Source organism: Denticeps clupeoides, chromosome 12, assembly GCF_900700375.1.
Source record: "Denticeps clupeoides chromosome 12, fDenClu1.1, whole genome shotgun sequence".
NCBI classification, from domain to species: domain Eukaryota; kingdom Metazoa; phylum Chordata; class Actinopteri; order Clupeiformes; family Denticipitidae; genus Denticeps; species Denticeps clupeoides.
In genome coordinates this window covers 484961-501575 of record NC_041718.1, presented here as the reverse complement: position 1 = coordinate 501575, position 16615 = coordinate 484961, and the positions used below count along the sequence as shown (strand labels likewise).

The 16615-nt window shown below is 43.2% G+C and overlaps 1 protein-coding gene across 2 annotated transcripts in view; it reads right to left on the bottom strand.

Annotated features, from left to right (window-relative positions):
- Nucleotides 1–16615, bottom strand: part of grm7 (glutamate metabotropic receptor 7) — a 193010-nt gene that overhangs the window by 76358 nt on the left and 100037 nt on the right. For both annotated transcript variants that reach the window (XM_028997654.1, XM_028997653.1), the window contains exon 5: nt 4656–4793. In XM_028997654.1, coding sequence (XP_028853487.1) covers nt 4656–4793 — 138 coding nt within the window. The remainder of the gene's footprint in view (nt 1–4655; nt 4794–16615) is intronic.

Sequence of the window (16615 nt, the reverse complement as noted above, 5' to 3'; positions counted from 1 at the left end):
CCAAGACAAACAGGAGTGTCATGATCCAGTCTGGCAGGGGTTACTCCAGGTCCGTGTTCATCATGTGTAATGTTTCCTAATCGTGTTCACCAGTGTCTGATTGTACAAAGCTGCCCTGTTTGTGTCTGTTCGCTGTCGGGTCATTGTTTGGTGATGTTTACCTTGTCTTGTCTATCATGTATTGCAACGTGTCCGGTGCAACTCTTAGTGGTAACCCCTGTACCCGCTGGTGGACACCGGAGGTTTAGGGAGCAGTCAGGCTGGAGAAGGAGGCCTACAAGGCATGGCTAGTCTGTGGGTCTCCAGAAGAAGCAGTACCGGATGGCCAAGCATGGTGCAGCAGTGGCAATAGCAGAGGCAAAATCTAAGGCATAGGAGGAGTTCGGTGAGGCTATAGAGAAAGACTACAATCTGCTCCTCAATTCCACCGATGGGCATTCCGAGGAGGAACCAGGGCTGGGATGCCTGGGTATGGACTTTCCAATCTCAGGGGCAGACGTTTCTGAGGGAGTCAAACAGCTACACAGTGGCGGAGCCCCGGGGCTGAATGACATCCATCCTGGGTATCTCATGGACAACATCAGGGATGTTGTAGGGCTGTCGTGGTTGACATGTCTCTGCAACATTACGTGGAGGGTCCAGTCGATTGCTGAGTTTCAGATTGAGGAGGAGCAATGTGGTTTTCGTCCTGGCTGTGGAACTGTGGACCAGCTCTTTACCCTTGCTGGGGTGATGGAAGGGTGAATGGGAGTTTGCCCAACCAATCCCCATGTGTTTTGTGAATTTTGAGGAGGCTTATGATCGTGTCCCCAGGGGCACCCTATGAGGGGCGCTCCAGGAGTATGGGGTGGATGGCCTTTTGTTAAGGCCCATTCAGTCCTTGTACCAGAGGAGTGTGAGTTTGGTTGGCATAGCCAGCAGTAAGTCGGACCTGTTCCCGGTGAAGGTTGGACTCCACCAGGGCTGCCCTTTTTCACCGGTTCTGTTCATAAACTATATGGACAGAATTTCTAGGTGCAGCCGTGGTTTGGAGGGTATGGTGACAAAGAGTCTCGTCTCTGCTTATTGTGGATGATGTGGTCCTCCTAGCTTTATCAGTCTCTGACCTTGAGCTCTTGCTGGGAAGGTTCGCAGCCAAGTGTGAAGCAGTTGGGATGAGGATCAGCAGATCCAAATCTGAGACCATGGTTCTTGACCAGAAAAGGGTAGCTTGCCCACTCCAGGTCAGTAGAGTGGTCCTTCCTCAAGTGGAGCAGTTTAAGTATCTCGGGGTCTTGTTCATGAGTGAATGGAAGAAGGCAGCAGGAGAGGGCTGTCTGGGATTCCCTACTTGGGATGCTGGTCCCACGACCTGGACCCGGATAAGCGGAAGAGACGAAGACGAAGCTCATACCATGTATGACTGTGTACGTGACAAATAAAATTTAAATTTGAATACTGATTGTAAGTCACTCTGGATAAGGGTGTCTGGTAAATGGTTTAAAGTCCTTTAGGCCGTATAGTGGTTTGAGTGCTCTGTATTTGATGTGTGTGTTTCACTTTCATGTTGTTTACTAGATGGAGTTTAGGGAATTGATGGTTCCGCCTACCTATTTCCTCATCATCAGTCTACCAATCTACTCATCAGACAGGAACATTTAAGGTCCAGCCACCAGACCTGCCCTTGTAAAGCCGTAGGAGGATAGAGAGGAGAGTTTGGGAGTGTTGGAGAAAAGCTAGAGAAAAGCTAGTGTTGTGTTTTTTTGTGTAAACTATATATAGGAGGTTGTTCCTTCTGTCGGTTGTTGTTATGTACAGCACTCTAGGTTTAGTTGTTCACTTCTCACTGTAAATAAATGCATGTGTATTCCCTCTCCTTCATTGTCACACACATCCCTCTCCTTCATGGTCACATTTCCCAACCCCTAGACAGGGACATGACAATTGTGTAAATGTTATTAGCGACAATAATTCAGCTGATTCAAATATTCCTATATATTTTTTCACCTTAACCAAATTCATTATAAGAAACTGAATGGCTACAACTATGTAAAGTATTTGAAAGACATTATTTCTCTAAGTTTGTCAACTCCGATAAGGGTTTGTTAATTCAGATAGGTGGTTTACACCAGCTGTAAATTCAAGATTTACTCTCCCATTTGAACACAAATGATTGCAGGTGAGAATGGTGATTGCATGGTAACCACTAGATGAGGTTGTGTTTGTGATGCAATATGTGATTATATTAATACATTAATACTCTGTCAAGGCTGAGCTGTGCTAATGGAAAACAGTGACCTGTAGCTGCAAAAGGGATCAGATAAGAAGGATCCTTTCTGAAGATTTGCGTTCTCATTATGTCGTTATATATGTTGGTGTATGTAATCAGAAAAAAAATCAAAATGCGCACCCAGCAGTCAAGCATCACCTGTATACTTCCTGATTATGTCTGTTATCCTGTTCAGTCCTGACCCAGTTTATTTGCACACATGCACACACACAAACAAACTTCCATCATCATCTCCAGACTGCCTTACAGTATAATGTTATTCTACTGATAGCAACAACTTTTCCTCTTCAAGACATTTCCAACTGTCACACAACCACACACACACAGACTCACATGCACACTCAAGTAAGTCCACAAAGCCCAGAGCATATATAAATACACACACTATGAGGCTCTATCATGCAACAGCCGGCAGCCCTACAGCAAACCCGAATGGCAGCATGTGCTTTGACTGCTCTGCAGCTGATGAGCAGGGAGCACCACCAACATGCACCAGCACTGTTCGAAGGCAAAGGGGCAATTCACACAATACACATCCCAGCAAGGTGTTCTTGTCCTGGCCAGCTGAAGTATTTCCCCAGCAGCGATGAAGTTGAACAGTTGTTTAAGATCACAAGCCAATATATTGCACAAGAAGAATGCATGCCTTTGTAAATGTGCTGTTGCCAATGCTCCGCCGTCATGTGAAAGAATCACACTCTGTCAATCCTCAGGCTGTTGGCTTTTATGTGACATCCTTTAATGAGCAGCATGATTAAAAAGTCAAGACTTTTTCATGTGGGCCAAACCCAGGAGCTAGTAAACTATGTATACAATTAGCTAATTACAATCAACTTCATTATGTGTAACAAGCGCAGACAGTTGGGGTGCAACAGCTGGGAATAGTTTTGGGAGCCATCGGATAGTTGTGGTGGCAAAATCTACATTTACATTTACATTACATTTGGTGGCCAAATCTAGAACCAGAGTGGGAATTTCCATGAAGCAGCTCACATTTGTCACAAATAAATATAGAAACTTGGAAAAAGCCCATAATTAGCAAGACAATTCTCCTGGATGCGCTTGTCTTCTCCACTTTAGGGGTGGGACACTTTGATATTTAATAGGGCTATGATATCAAATTGTTATATCACAACATAACGGTATATTGCAACCCTAATACATTAAAAAGTGAGGTCAGAACCAGTGAAGAGGTTCCTCTTCAACTATGTCTTACATTTCTGGAACATAAATAAGGGCTTCCCCAAACTGTTTTTACAAAGTTGGAAGCATAAAAGTGTTTCAAACATTAAGATTTATTTACAATTTTAAGCAATATTAACCCTGCAACATTGTTGCACATTTCGACAAACTCATGAATTATCAAACAATTCCATCATTTCCAAACAATTAATTATTCATATAACAATATCCCAGCCAGTGGGGACGCATGTGACAGTGTATTTCTTGGTTCCGGTCCCAAGCCTGGCTAAATGGGGAGGGATACGTCAGGAAGGGCATCCAGCATAAAACGTTTGCCAAATCAATTGTGTGGACAGCCAGAATGGTTGATCCACTATGGCAATTCCTAATGGGAGCAGCTGAAGGATCATGACTTATTTACATAACCACCAAGGGGTTTAATGCCCTAGTACAATATATGTATAAATTAGATACTCAATATTTAAACTATTAAAACATTTGAATTATTCATTCTTTTTTAATGCTTTTAATAAAATCTGACTGAATACTCAGACCACAAACATGATTTGCTTTACACAGTAGTATAATAATATCTGAAGCACCTACAAAACAGTACAGAAGTAGTTGAAAAAAAAGCCAGCGGACTTCACAGAGTTTATGCCTCTCTGCCAATTAATGAAAGCCTCATGATGGCTTTTCTGCTTAATTGATTTGGTTTGAGAGAATGTAAAACACTGCATGCATTCTATACAAAAATTGTCCAAACACTACAACCGAGAAAACTCACAATAGGTCAAATATTTTTTTAATAAGTAGATTTATTGGGCTGAATTTGATGCAATTCTGTGTTCTTGTAGCTCCAGTAAGTTCACATGACCTTCTCACTTTGAATGACTGCTGAGAAGTTTAGATGAGATCATTATATAGTAGAGGGCTCGATGTTGGGATGCTGTGCTTTGTGCCCCTAAATGGCATTCTAATAAGCCAACAGCAATAGGACCCCTCACTGTGTAACTGGGCCAAGAGAGCTCGCCAGACATCAGTCAACCCCTCAACAGAATACTGCCAAACCTGCAGCTGTGGTAATGTTGTAACAGACAAACAGACAAAAATTATGCCTGAGAACCAATCTAAAACAGAAGTGGCTGCCAGCTGTGGATGTGTTTTTTAGCCGACCGTGAAAGCATACAAAGAAAATAATAACCTGTACACTTCCTGCTGGTGTCTTCTTTCTTGGATGAGCTCATTAGCTTGCAGTTGAAGTTCTCTTCCCAATATTCGGCAAACCACACATTCCGACGATTGTTCTCAAGTGTGCGTGAGGTGAAGTAGGCATCAAAACCTGCAAATAGGATGAAAGTTAGACACTCACATACAGGTTTTTACAGTCAATAAAAATTAAACTACAACATAAAACATATTAATAAATGAAGATTAAAGAAACATTTAAATTTCATGAAATTTCTATTTATTTACTATGCATAATAAAATACAAATAAAAAGAAGCAAGTAATTAAGTAATCATAACAATTAGTGCCACAGTTAGAAATGCGCACAAAAAGGACAACATTTATTTCTTATAATGATGTGAAAGTGATTGTGAAACACAGCAGCTGTCACCTCTGAGATCTGAGGGGAGAATGAAGCGCAGAGGCGGTACATCCTGTAAATGGGATTTTATTACTAATAACACAAAAAAGTTTAAGATGGGACGTCGCAAGACCATAACGTTTCTGTACTTTTGTTGTGCATGGAGATTCAACTCCTCTGTTTACATGTCTTCCAAAGGTGTGAGGCACCGGCCATGGGGACTGCTTGCTCTCTTTGTCTTTCCCCAGACGGGAGGCACTGGGGGCGTGATGTCAGAAACAACAGGTTCTGATTGGTCTGTGAGAGCTTCCTGTAGGTCAGGTGTATAAAGGATTGTTCATGTGTGGTAGTGGGACTTTTCACTTTGTTTCTCAGCTGCTTTTCCATTGGACGCCTTCCGGCTTTTGAGTCTTCCCTCTCTCCCTTTACTCTTTCTTTTCATCTTGGTTTTTCTCTGTAACATTGGTACCTTTTAACATACAATATTCACATTTAAAAAAAAAACTGGTGTTAATAAATTAGAAACTGCTCATCATTTTAACCTCTATTGTGCCATGCCTCTTTCTGCCAGGTAACATCAAGTTGGAGTGGTTTGAATACAGTGCTTTTGTGTGTAGAGAGAGACAGTTTTTTACTCCACTCTCCCCGTTTTTTTTACAAAATGAAAAACAGCATGAGGGCTGAAAACAAAGGAAAAAGGAGGGGAACAAAAACAAACACGCAGGCGTGTGGCGATTGCCAGAACTGAAAACAATTAAACTTACACAGTCGACATAAAAATGTCACAGCCCCGAGTGGCTGCTTAGACGTGCCTTATAACCGCCCTGATGTCATGCAAATTGGTGCCAGGTGAGTATCCAGCTGCACCTAATTGTGACAGAGCCCCCCCTACATGGTCATCAGTGGGGAAGGTGAGGTGGACTGCGGCAACCACAGGGCTCCTGCCCTGCTGTGTCCTCCCACCGGATGACCCAGACCCTCTGGCTGGCTCCCAGATGTCATTGCGCATGGTGACCTCGGTCTGTCCAGCCTGCACACAAAAGTCAGGGCCGAATATTCCGGGTACTTCGGGTCCTGTCTCCACATGTTCCCTCTTATGCTTCTTGCGTCGCTTCCTGCCCTGCGCAGGAAGGCGGTCCCGGACCCTCCGGCAACCGCTTATTGCACCCCAGCGTGGTGCCTTCTGGATACATGCAGCCCCTCTCGCTGCATGTCCCTGCTGGCAGTGTGACCAGCTCCCCTCCCTGCACCTTGCAGGGTGGCGCCCCCAGACCCTCTGGCAACCGTTTACTGCATGCCTGGGTGGTGGCTTCCGATCACATGCAGCCCCTCTCACTGCACGTCCCTGCTGCCAGTGTGACCAGCAGCACTCCGTGCACCGCGCAGTGAGGCAGTCCCCAGAACCTTCGGCACCCATTTACTGCACCCCAGGGTGGTGCCTTCTGAGCTGCGTCCCGCACTCACCACAACTGGCTGAGTTCTTCCTCATAGTTCTCCTCTGCTTGTTACCTCTGCTCTTTAGGTGGGGGCTGCGACATTTTGTCACGTCCGTGAGTTGATGGGGGAATGAAGCACAGAGGCAGGACATACTGGAAACGGGATTTTATTAATAATAACACAACAAAGGAAAAAACGTCACAAGCACTGAAAACAGGGGGAAAAGGGGTAGAACATAAACAAACACGCAGGCGTGTGGCGATTGCCAGAACTGAAAACAACTAATCTCATAAGTTGCACGGCCCACATAAAGACGTGCCTTAATAAACAACTAATCTCTTAAATTGCACGGCCCACATAAAGACGTGCCCTACTGTCATACAGATTGGTGCCAGGTGAGTCTGCAGCTGCACCTAATCATGACAGCAGCACAGCACATGGTGCACACAATGAAATATGTTCTCTGCTTTTAACCCATCACCCTTAGTAAGCAGTGGGCAGCCATGACAGGTGCCCAGGGAGAAGTGTGGGGATGGTGCTTTGCTCAGTGGCACCTCAGTGGCACCTTGGCAACCTTCTGATTACGAGGCCGCTTCCTTAACCACTAGGCCACCACTGCCCACAGGAGAAAGAAGCGCAAGATTTATTAACACAACAAAGGAAAACAGCCCGAGGGCAAAAACAGTGGAAAGAAATGGGAGAACAAAAACTAACCCACATGCGTTTGCCAATTTCCAGAAACCGAAAACAGACATAAGGTAAGTAACAGGGTCCACATAAAATGCTGCAGCCTCGATGGTCTGCTCAACAAGTCCTAGGTGGTAGTTGCCTAATGGGTAACACACTCGCCTATGAACCAGAAGACCCAGGTTCAAATCACACTTACTACCATTGTGTCCCTAAGCAAGACACTTAACCCTAAGTTGCTCCAGGGGGACTGTCCCTGTAACTACTGATTGTAAGTCGCTCTGGATAAGGGCGTCTGATAAATGCTGTAAATGTAAATGTATAACCAGGCTTCAGCCATGTCTACCTAATTAACCACACCTGTTCCATGGCTGGAGCCCTGATGTCAATCGGATGCATTTCTAGGTCCACCCAATAGTGCTGTACAGTATGTTTTAATGGGCTTTGACAGGCCCTACATTTGACACCCCCCACACTTGACCCTTCTGCACACAAAGAAAAACTCCACACAAAAAAAAGACTCTAGGAGAGAGAAAAAAGAAAGGAAGAAACCTTGGGAAGGAGTGATACAGAGGGGGGCCCCCTTCCAGGTTAGAGTGAGTAGTGTCAGTGCAGGATCTGTGATGATTTGTCTAATAAGAGAAAAAGTCCTACAGTTGTAGAGATGGAGAACTCCAAAGTGTAGTCCAGTGTTATGGCGTACATTACGTGCCCATTATGATGCTACTGGAACAAAGAAAGCAAATCTGAATGAACACAACAGATAATTTAAAGGGCTGGCCCAGAGACTAATTTCCTTGTTGCAGCAGTATTCACCCACTACATGAGAGCGAGAGAGCCAAGGAAAGATCAACTGCCAGTGACATGACCTGTGTCACTCTGGTGCTGCAGCCTGACTGGCATGCATGTATCACTTCCGTTGTCCATTCACCGTTTGCTTTCCCCTGCTTACACTGTTATTCTTATATATTCTTACACACTGCTCATGTTCAAAACTGCTTTAAGACCATGTATTGTAATCCACCACTCGGGATTGCACATGCTACAAATTCTAGAGCAAGTTGCTATGTGGAATTGGTGAAAAAATAATAATAATAAAAAAAGAATGACATGAGAGCTGCTGGGGTTGTTTCCTATGATTAAGAATGTTGAGTGTTTTTGAAGAAGCAATTTTTCTATTGACAACATTTTAATGTTCCTACAATACATTTAATCAATGAATCAGTACCATAGACAGCACCTCTTTACTATTTACTAACTAGGTTCTAATTTTTTATGTATCATCAGATCTTCATAGTTTCCATATTAAACAATTCCTGCTCAATTCAAGCAGTGTGTTACATTAGAGTGTGTTACATTAGAGAAAATATAAATATTTGCACTCCAGGACTCCAGGTTGGAGACATCTGGCCTGGAGCGTCCTTACTCAAAGCTCTGTAATTTTGAGGTGTGGGTTGTTCATTCGTCTCTGAGAAATTAATAGGCAGCATGTGCTTCTCTGTTATGGAGAAACAAAGCCGCTGTCCTTTCCACTCACCAATGTCACCTTGACCCTATTCCACACCTATTGGTGGGGTGAGGAGGGTTATAGATGTATGCTGCGGATGACATGTGAAATGTGAAGGGAATGCAACCTAAAATTACACATTTCAGTGAGACCGTCTGCTATAATTTAGGATCTTGTATTTAAATGTCAAGAAGCTCTCTGGGCATTACTGACTTGATGGACTGTTTAATTTTTTCCTCTGCACTCAGGTGACCATTGAGTGAGGGGGGTTGGTCCTGTCATGTCACTGCCTGAGCAGGTGTTGAAATATTACATTGGGAAATGCCATATCTACATGTACTTATGATTGTGTAACACAAAACTTTAGCAATGTATCTTTTTCTCCCTTCCTACTTTCCAACTCAATGGTGGATGTCATGTATATCCTCCTTCACACACTCACAAGGTCCTTCGTTCACCAGTAGTTCCAGTCAAACCTCTCTTTAGCAGCATTGATGATTATCCGAACATCATGAACATTTAACATATTGTATTATTTTTATTCCACCATTGCCTGGCATATAAACCTGGCATATAGAAACTTTATCCTCCCTCCTACAACTTCAGTCATCAGAAAGAATGAAAAAAGTCATCTTATTCCAGGTCTGAGGCAGTCATGAGTGAAAGCCCATCTGACAGCTCCTAGCTGTAATGACAAGAAATATGAGGTAGCAGAATTTCACATGACACTTAGTATGACAGCCCCCCGCAAGGTTAAATGCCCAGGTCAGGTCAGACAGTCCACTGCTCAGATGAACCAAAAGATCACACTTGCAAGATCCCACTTGCAGGGTAGAAAAAGATATTAAATCTAAACAAATATAAACTAATAGAAACATAAACATACCCACTTCTCGAGCTTTTGGTGGTAAACAGTCTGACCCCCTTCACAGCAAGCTGGACTACACTGTTTACCAAGGGTTAGGGGTTAAATGCAGAGGCAAAAATGCATTGCGTTGTTCGCACCGTGTGCTGTGCATGACCATCATGACCAGCATTAAGGGTTTCAGCCATGTTTAATCACTCATGGCAAACTGCAGTAATTATTGACTGGAACAATAATCATGATTATGGTAGACATGGCACAACATGGAAAGGAGGCCACATCTTAGAAAGAGTACTACAGGCAGACACTCAGGGGGTTTCTCAGATGTGTAAAATTCAAGATAAAAGATGTCGTTTAATGGCATACTTAAGGAGCGAGGTATGGGTTTTTCAGGAAAAAGTATTTAATCATTTTATTTCAGCAGTTTAGCATTCCCAAGGTGACTATGATATTATGATGCCATGGATTTTTGTCAGGGACACATGGCAAGAATAAGATAAATGCAAGCACACAACTCACAAACAGGGGGACTGGCCACTGGGATACACATGTGATGTGTGTTTCTTCATGCCAGTCCCAAGGCCTGGTAAAAGGGGGGGTTGCTTCAGGAAGGGCATAAAATATTTGCCAAATCTCTGACTGGTTGATCTGCTGTGTCAACCTCTAATGGGAGCAACCGAAAGTAAACAACATTGTGATGACTATGATTAGACAGGATGCTGACAGAATGAGGATTTTCAGATGCATCACTTATGAGTAGTGAAAGTGAAGTGGTTGTCATTATGAAACACTGCAGCACAGCACACGGTGCACACAATGAAATGTGTCCTCTGCTTTTTTTTGTGAGCAGTGGGCAGCCATGACAGGTGCCCGGGGAGCAGTGTGCCTTTGGTCAGTGGCACCTCAGTGGCACCTTGGTGGATCGGGATTGGAACCGGCAACTTTCTGATTACGGGGCGACTTCCTTAACCACTATGGCATATTGTTCATTTATGAATATACAACATGCAGCTCATGATACACAATCAAAAATCCCCACATCGTTTGGGAATGTCTACCAGTCTCATCTCTTTGGGATTATGTAACAAACACAGTTTCCATGATCATGAGAAACAATTCAAACTAGTTCTTTTTCTCATTTATGATGTTGCTTTGACTCTACAACCCACTTTAACAAATGCAAATGAACTATGATGAAACAATGGTTTCTTGAAAGTGAAGTGATTGTCATTGTGAGACACTACAGCACAGCACATGGTGCACAGAAAGAAATGTGTCCTCTGCTTTTAACCCATCACCCTTGTGGGCAGTGGGCAGTATTTTTTTAATGGTCCAGTGTGATATTGCTTGTGTGTCTGAGAAAACAGATATAAAGTGTGATGTGTCAGTTGACTGTGTACCAAAATATGATAATTTTCCTGTTCATTAACTGTTCTTGTTATTTAATATATCCATTAATTACAGGATTTAAAAAAAAAGATATTGTTCACAAAATGAGTAACTGAAAAGCTGAATCCATCCAGCTTTCCAATCTGCAAGCAGATTTTCTGAATTTTCCAAGCATTGCTCTTGGCCAAATTAAGCGAGAGGCAGTGGAGGTCGGGTCCCCTCTGCTCATTAGTGCGGGGAGAAATGTCCTCTTTGAAGCATCTTAATATCATTAGTATTGGCACATGTGCTTGACCTCTAAAGGAAACAATCAGTCTCAACCATGAGCTAATGAAAAATGCCATTACACACATTAGAAAAATTTGCAGATGAGATTGTGTTTATATTTAAAAAGGCAATCTTCCTTCTTTTTCCATTCGGCTATCAAACATTCAGCTGTAGAATCTTCGTAATAAAAGACTGTTCTGAGAATATTTCCTGAATCATCTCACAGAGCAGGGCGGCAGTTATGGGGACTGAAAGCTGTGCATTCGTTTTCACTCAGGGGACTGGGAATGGCCGCCTGTCAAGTTGGAGGGCAGCTTGACTGAGCAAGTTCATAGAGACAGGCTTGATGGATTAGAAATATGAAAACCCGGTTTTGGTTAAGGTCAGGCAAAGAAAGTGAATATGTTAATGCTCTGCTAACACTGTGCGAGAATGGACCGCTGCTCAGTATGGGAGGGATTTGTAAATGTGATGGTGTGTTTCCTCAGATTGCACTTCATTCAACAATAGAGCAGACTTGTCTGTGCCGTAATATTTACACCAGAATGAATGAGTAAACAAACACTCAGACACAGACAATGCCAGTCAGAAGTGCTTAGAAAGAGGCCCAAACAAGAAGTTTGTGTAATGCAATAACTATGCAATTACAACAGCAATTGTAATCCATTGTAACATCCATTACAACAACCATGTGATGAACTAAAAGTGCACAGCACACGGTGCGAACAACGCAATGCATTTTTGCCTCTGCATTTAACCCCTAACCCTTGGTAAGCAGTAGGCAGTGAAAGATTCCCATGGAGCAGTTTGTGGGGATGGTGCTCAGTGGCACCTCAGTGGTATCTTGATGGTTCAAGATTTGAACTGGCATTGAAGATTTGTTTCAAAAGATCTTGATTGTGATTTAAAGTGAAGTTAACCCAATATGCACATCAATAGTAGAGACAAAGGAACAAATTTAAATATAGTTATTATAGTAGTTAAAATACTGCAACATCAGTTTTTTTAGGTCCCCAGTCATGAAAATTTCACTTTATGAGATTATGTAACATTAATATGTTCCCCCAAGCCTGTCTATGGTCCTACAGTGGCTAGAAATGGTAATACATATTAAGAGTGCTATGGCCATTCTGCTTCATCGTTCAGAGAGTGCCAGCACTGTCGTTTGGTCTGCGGTGGTCCACAGCCCTCTCGCAGCCTGTTGCTAAACAGGTCTATTGTTTTGTGGCATGACAATTTTCAGGCAACTGCACCTCTGTTGTAGACCAAAGCGACCCTTTACCCACCGTGTTGGTTTTGGAGCGTTGCAAAAATGTGACATCATATATTCTTGTCACCACTTTTGATAAAAAGTGAATCAAAAGACATGGTAAACTGCCTCTAACTTCTTCTGTGAATTGTATCTGATTGCCAGGTTAAATGGGACTCTGAGGGAAATGATGCACATAGGCAGGTCTGATAGAAGCCATATTCACTTCTGAGCCAATATCTTCTTCTGAGCCAAATCTTTCTACTCACAATCTTAATTAGGCTGCCTCAAGAAAACACCAGTTGTGTTAATCCCAGTTGCATCCTATTAAAAAGTGTGAGAGCACAAAAGCTAAATAGTACATAATAGGACAATTTGGGAAAAGGGCTATTTTCAGAAGTGGTGTGTGCATACACCTCCCTAATCATTAGTGCAGGTTTAATTACTGTCATTCAGAGCTTCATTAGCACCATCGTTGATCGCAAATGTATTTGATGCTGAAAAGTTTGAGCGAGAAGAGGTACTGTAGTGAAAATCTATGTGTGTGTGTAAGATAGAGATCCAAGGGTGACACTTCCAGGGCTCTCACCACAGAGAGCAATCTACAGCAAAATGCCAGCGCCCAAACAAACACAGCAGGGAGTCGTCCTTCAACCTGCGGTCAAGCTGAGAGTTTAATCATGAAATTGAAATGAATCCACGAGAACAAAAACGTCATTAGGTGAAGCAGAGAAAACATACTCTGTCTGATCTAATCAGTGACAATCGTCTGACCCTAGACCAGACAACTGGGATCTCTGCTAATGCTCAACCTCACTGTAACACTTGTACCTGAAGATGGTGAAAAAAATCTCTCTTCATATGAAAAAAATATTTTCTGTCAGAGTTTGTGTAAAAATGTTTTTTGTAAATTACAATTTCAAATTTTTTAAATTGAGAGAAAAGTTGAATGGTTAGTGAAATAGTTACACATTTGTACAGACTCCTTCATTGCTTTCATTGCCTAGGCATTGCTAATTCACTTTTACATAATAATCCTATGATTTTATGTCTGCATACATCCTGATAATATTTTCCTATAGTTTTCCTTTTTTATGCTTTCCATTGAACTCTTTCTGACAGACAACCACTTGCAATCAGAGTAGTAAGATGTACTTTTCATTATTAATACATTCTTGGATACATTACAGTACTATGTCCTCCAAACATGGCTTCAAACACCTGGGAAGTCTGAGATGCATCAGAACTTCCAGTTGTATCTTTTGTATCACAGAAATGTGGCAAACCCAGTTGTTATGGCAACAACACATATTCTGAGGGAGCACATACTCATTACTCATACTATATTTTCATATTTTTGCCCCTACAATAACCCTGAATCAGGGTACACCTTTAATCATATTGCCCACAAGGATTCTACTGTTGGGGAAAAATGCTTGACACAGAAACACAGTTTTATTAATAAATAAAACAGGGCACATGAAATACACAGAAATATAAAACACGCACACACAAAACAAAGAAAAAATGCCAAATGGCAAAACGGTGATACATTTTGTTCTAGTTCTAACAGGTGACAACAACAAAGGTAATCAGAGGAACACAAGACAAAGCAAAAACTAAACGCTGATCATCGGGGAATGATTGGAAATGTGACATTTCCAATCATTCCAATCAAATTTAAATTGCTCTATTTTCCTTCAGGAAGGCCACCAAAGGAAGGGCACTCATTATGAACCCATTTACAACATTAGGCCTGCCATTTTGAGGAACTTTGCAATGAATTTAGCACCAAACACTGGTGCCCAGCCATATCGATGTCTGTGAGAAGTTTTCAGAAGAAGAGAGGCAGTAGCATTTTACCAGTCACAGGCAACAAAGGTTGTAAAATGTAAAATTATTGTAAATGCAATAGTTCACTTAGAAATGCATATGAACGGCAATAAAATAAAATCACCCCCACTGGATGCCAATATGAATGGCAACATGTACTGTAAAACTGTAAGGGTAGTGAAATGACGTAACACACAATCTTTATCGAATCAATACAAAATTCAGTTTTTCATTGGCAAATTATACAAAAATTAACCTTGCTTGGCTTCTCCATATGTAATGCCACACATTTGTCTCGAGCACAGCAGCATTGCATTTTTAGGTAAATATTGATCAGTGTTGTATTTTTGTGTGGTCTGTTCAGATAATATTTTGAGAAATTTGTGTTGCAGTCCTATTATAAAGCTGAAAACTGCTCATGTGAAAGATTCCAATACATTCAAATACATTTTCTATATTTCTACACATGGACCTTAATGAAATTAAGATTTTTATTCAGAAAATCACTGTTCAATAAAAAAGCAACAATTTGTGTTGTTGCATATATTCAGTTTTGTTCCTCACTGTGTAGATTTGACTTTTGAGCAACTATACAAGGGTGAAGCTAGACTTGGTGTAACTTTGCAGTTGCTGGTCTGGCTTTCTGTTTTCAAGCTGAGGAAAGGCCTTCTGTCTATTGTCATCTTTAAGGTTCAATGAAAATGGAGGTGATATGAATAAAGAAGATAGGTGGGGGCGGGGTGAGAGGGCAGTAGCAGTATTAGCTAACGTGATTAGCGCATTCCTGGCCCGTGCCTCCACCACGGGAGGGATTCTTTCTGACAGTCTGCCACTGACACTTCAGTCTAAGTTAGTTGACAGGAACATGGGCAGCCATTGTGCTGAAAACTGCCCCAGTCTTTTAAAAGGGAGGGGTTGGAGCAGGTCAGACAAACAAATGCTATTTTCTAGTACCATTTCCTGCAGTTTCAGTCATGTTGTTTTAAAAAGGTGCCACTGAGGTGCCACTGAGCAAAGCACCCTCATCACACACTGCTCCCCAGGTGCCTGTCATGGCTGCTCACTAAGGGTGATGAGACACACCGAGGGGACAGTTTGTGTGACTCGGTCCAGAGATGAAGATCTTGAGTTGACAGCTCGGAAGCGCAGTTGGTTTCGGTGTCTGTGTCGTCAGTCATATTGGGATGATGCGGCGGGTGGATGTGATGAGGGCCAACCGCGCTGTTCTCCAGACGTTTCCGCAGCCACGGATCATCTGACGGGTCAACAGGACCCCACCAGCGGTCACATGGTGGGCGAAGAAGGCCGGTTGGAATCTGTAGCAGACCTCAAAAAGTAGACCTGTGGGCTCTGCCCAAAGGAGGTAACCTGGCCAGGTGCGCTGATGATCCGAAACATGTCAGGCGTGTAACCACACAGACAATCGTGAGAGATTGGATACGCCCTTGTAGCGTGCGGGATTGACCCAAACGCGGAGAGAGCCGTGGGAGGTTGGAAAACACACGCGATTTGTTGTTGTAATGACCGAGCGCTAAAAGCAGAACCCCACCGGGGAAACGGCGTTACAATATACCGGCCGATAAAAGTAGCTCACGAGCTGAAGAGAAGGGGAACTCACGGTACCGGAGATGGAGAGGACTGGAGACGGGATCAGGAAACAGGTAGGAGCTCATGGACCATGAATGAAACACGATGTCTGAGCGAGGAGCAGGTCCGGGACTTACTGTTTATATCCTGTCCTAACCAATCCTTGCTCTTCCTCGCAGTCACCTGACTCGCTCACCTGACAGAAGCGAAGCACCAGAGGTATCGGCCAAGCTGTTGGTTGGTTCTCTCTACCTTGCCGTTGGTCTGAGGGTGGTAGCCAGAGGACAGACTGCAGTTGGAAACGAGTCGGCAGAATGCCTTCCACATAGCTGAGACAAATTGGGGTGCCTGATCAGAGACAACGTCCTGGGTGAACCTGTGAATGCGAACGACATGCTGGAGCACAAGTTCAGCAGTTGTGGCAGAGGAGGGCAGGCTGGGCAGGGTGACCAACAGAAGCGATCCACAATGTTCAGGATGGTGGTCATTCCGTTGGCTTCGGGGAGACCGGTGATGAAGTCCAAGGTGAGATAGGTCTAGGGACGCCGAGGAATTGGAAGAGGGTGCAGGGGACCATAAGCAGGAGTGTTGTGAGACTTGGTCCGAGCATGATGTCACAAGCATCCACATAGGCCTGTACATCCCTTCATAACGATGGCCACCAGAAACCAGTGAAGGACATCGGACCGGCAGGTGTGGGGATGTACAGGCACCCTGGTAGGACATTGGCTTGGGGGCCCGGATCTTAGTCTC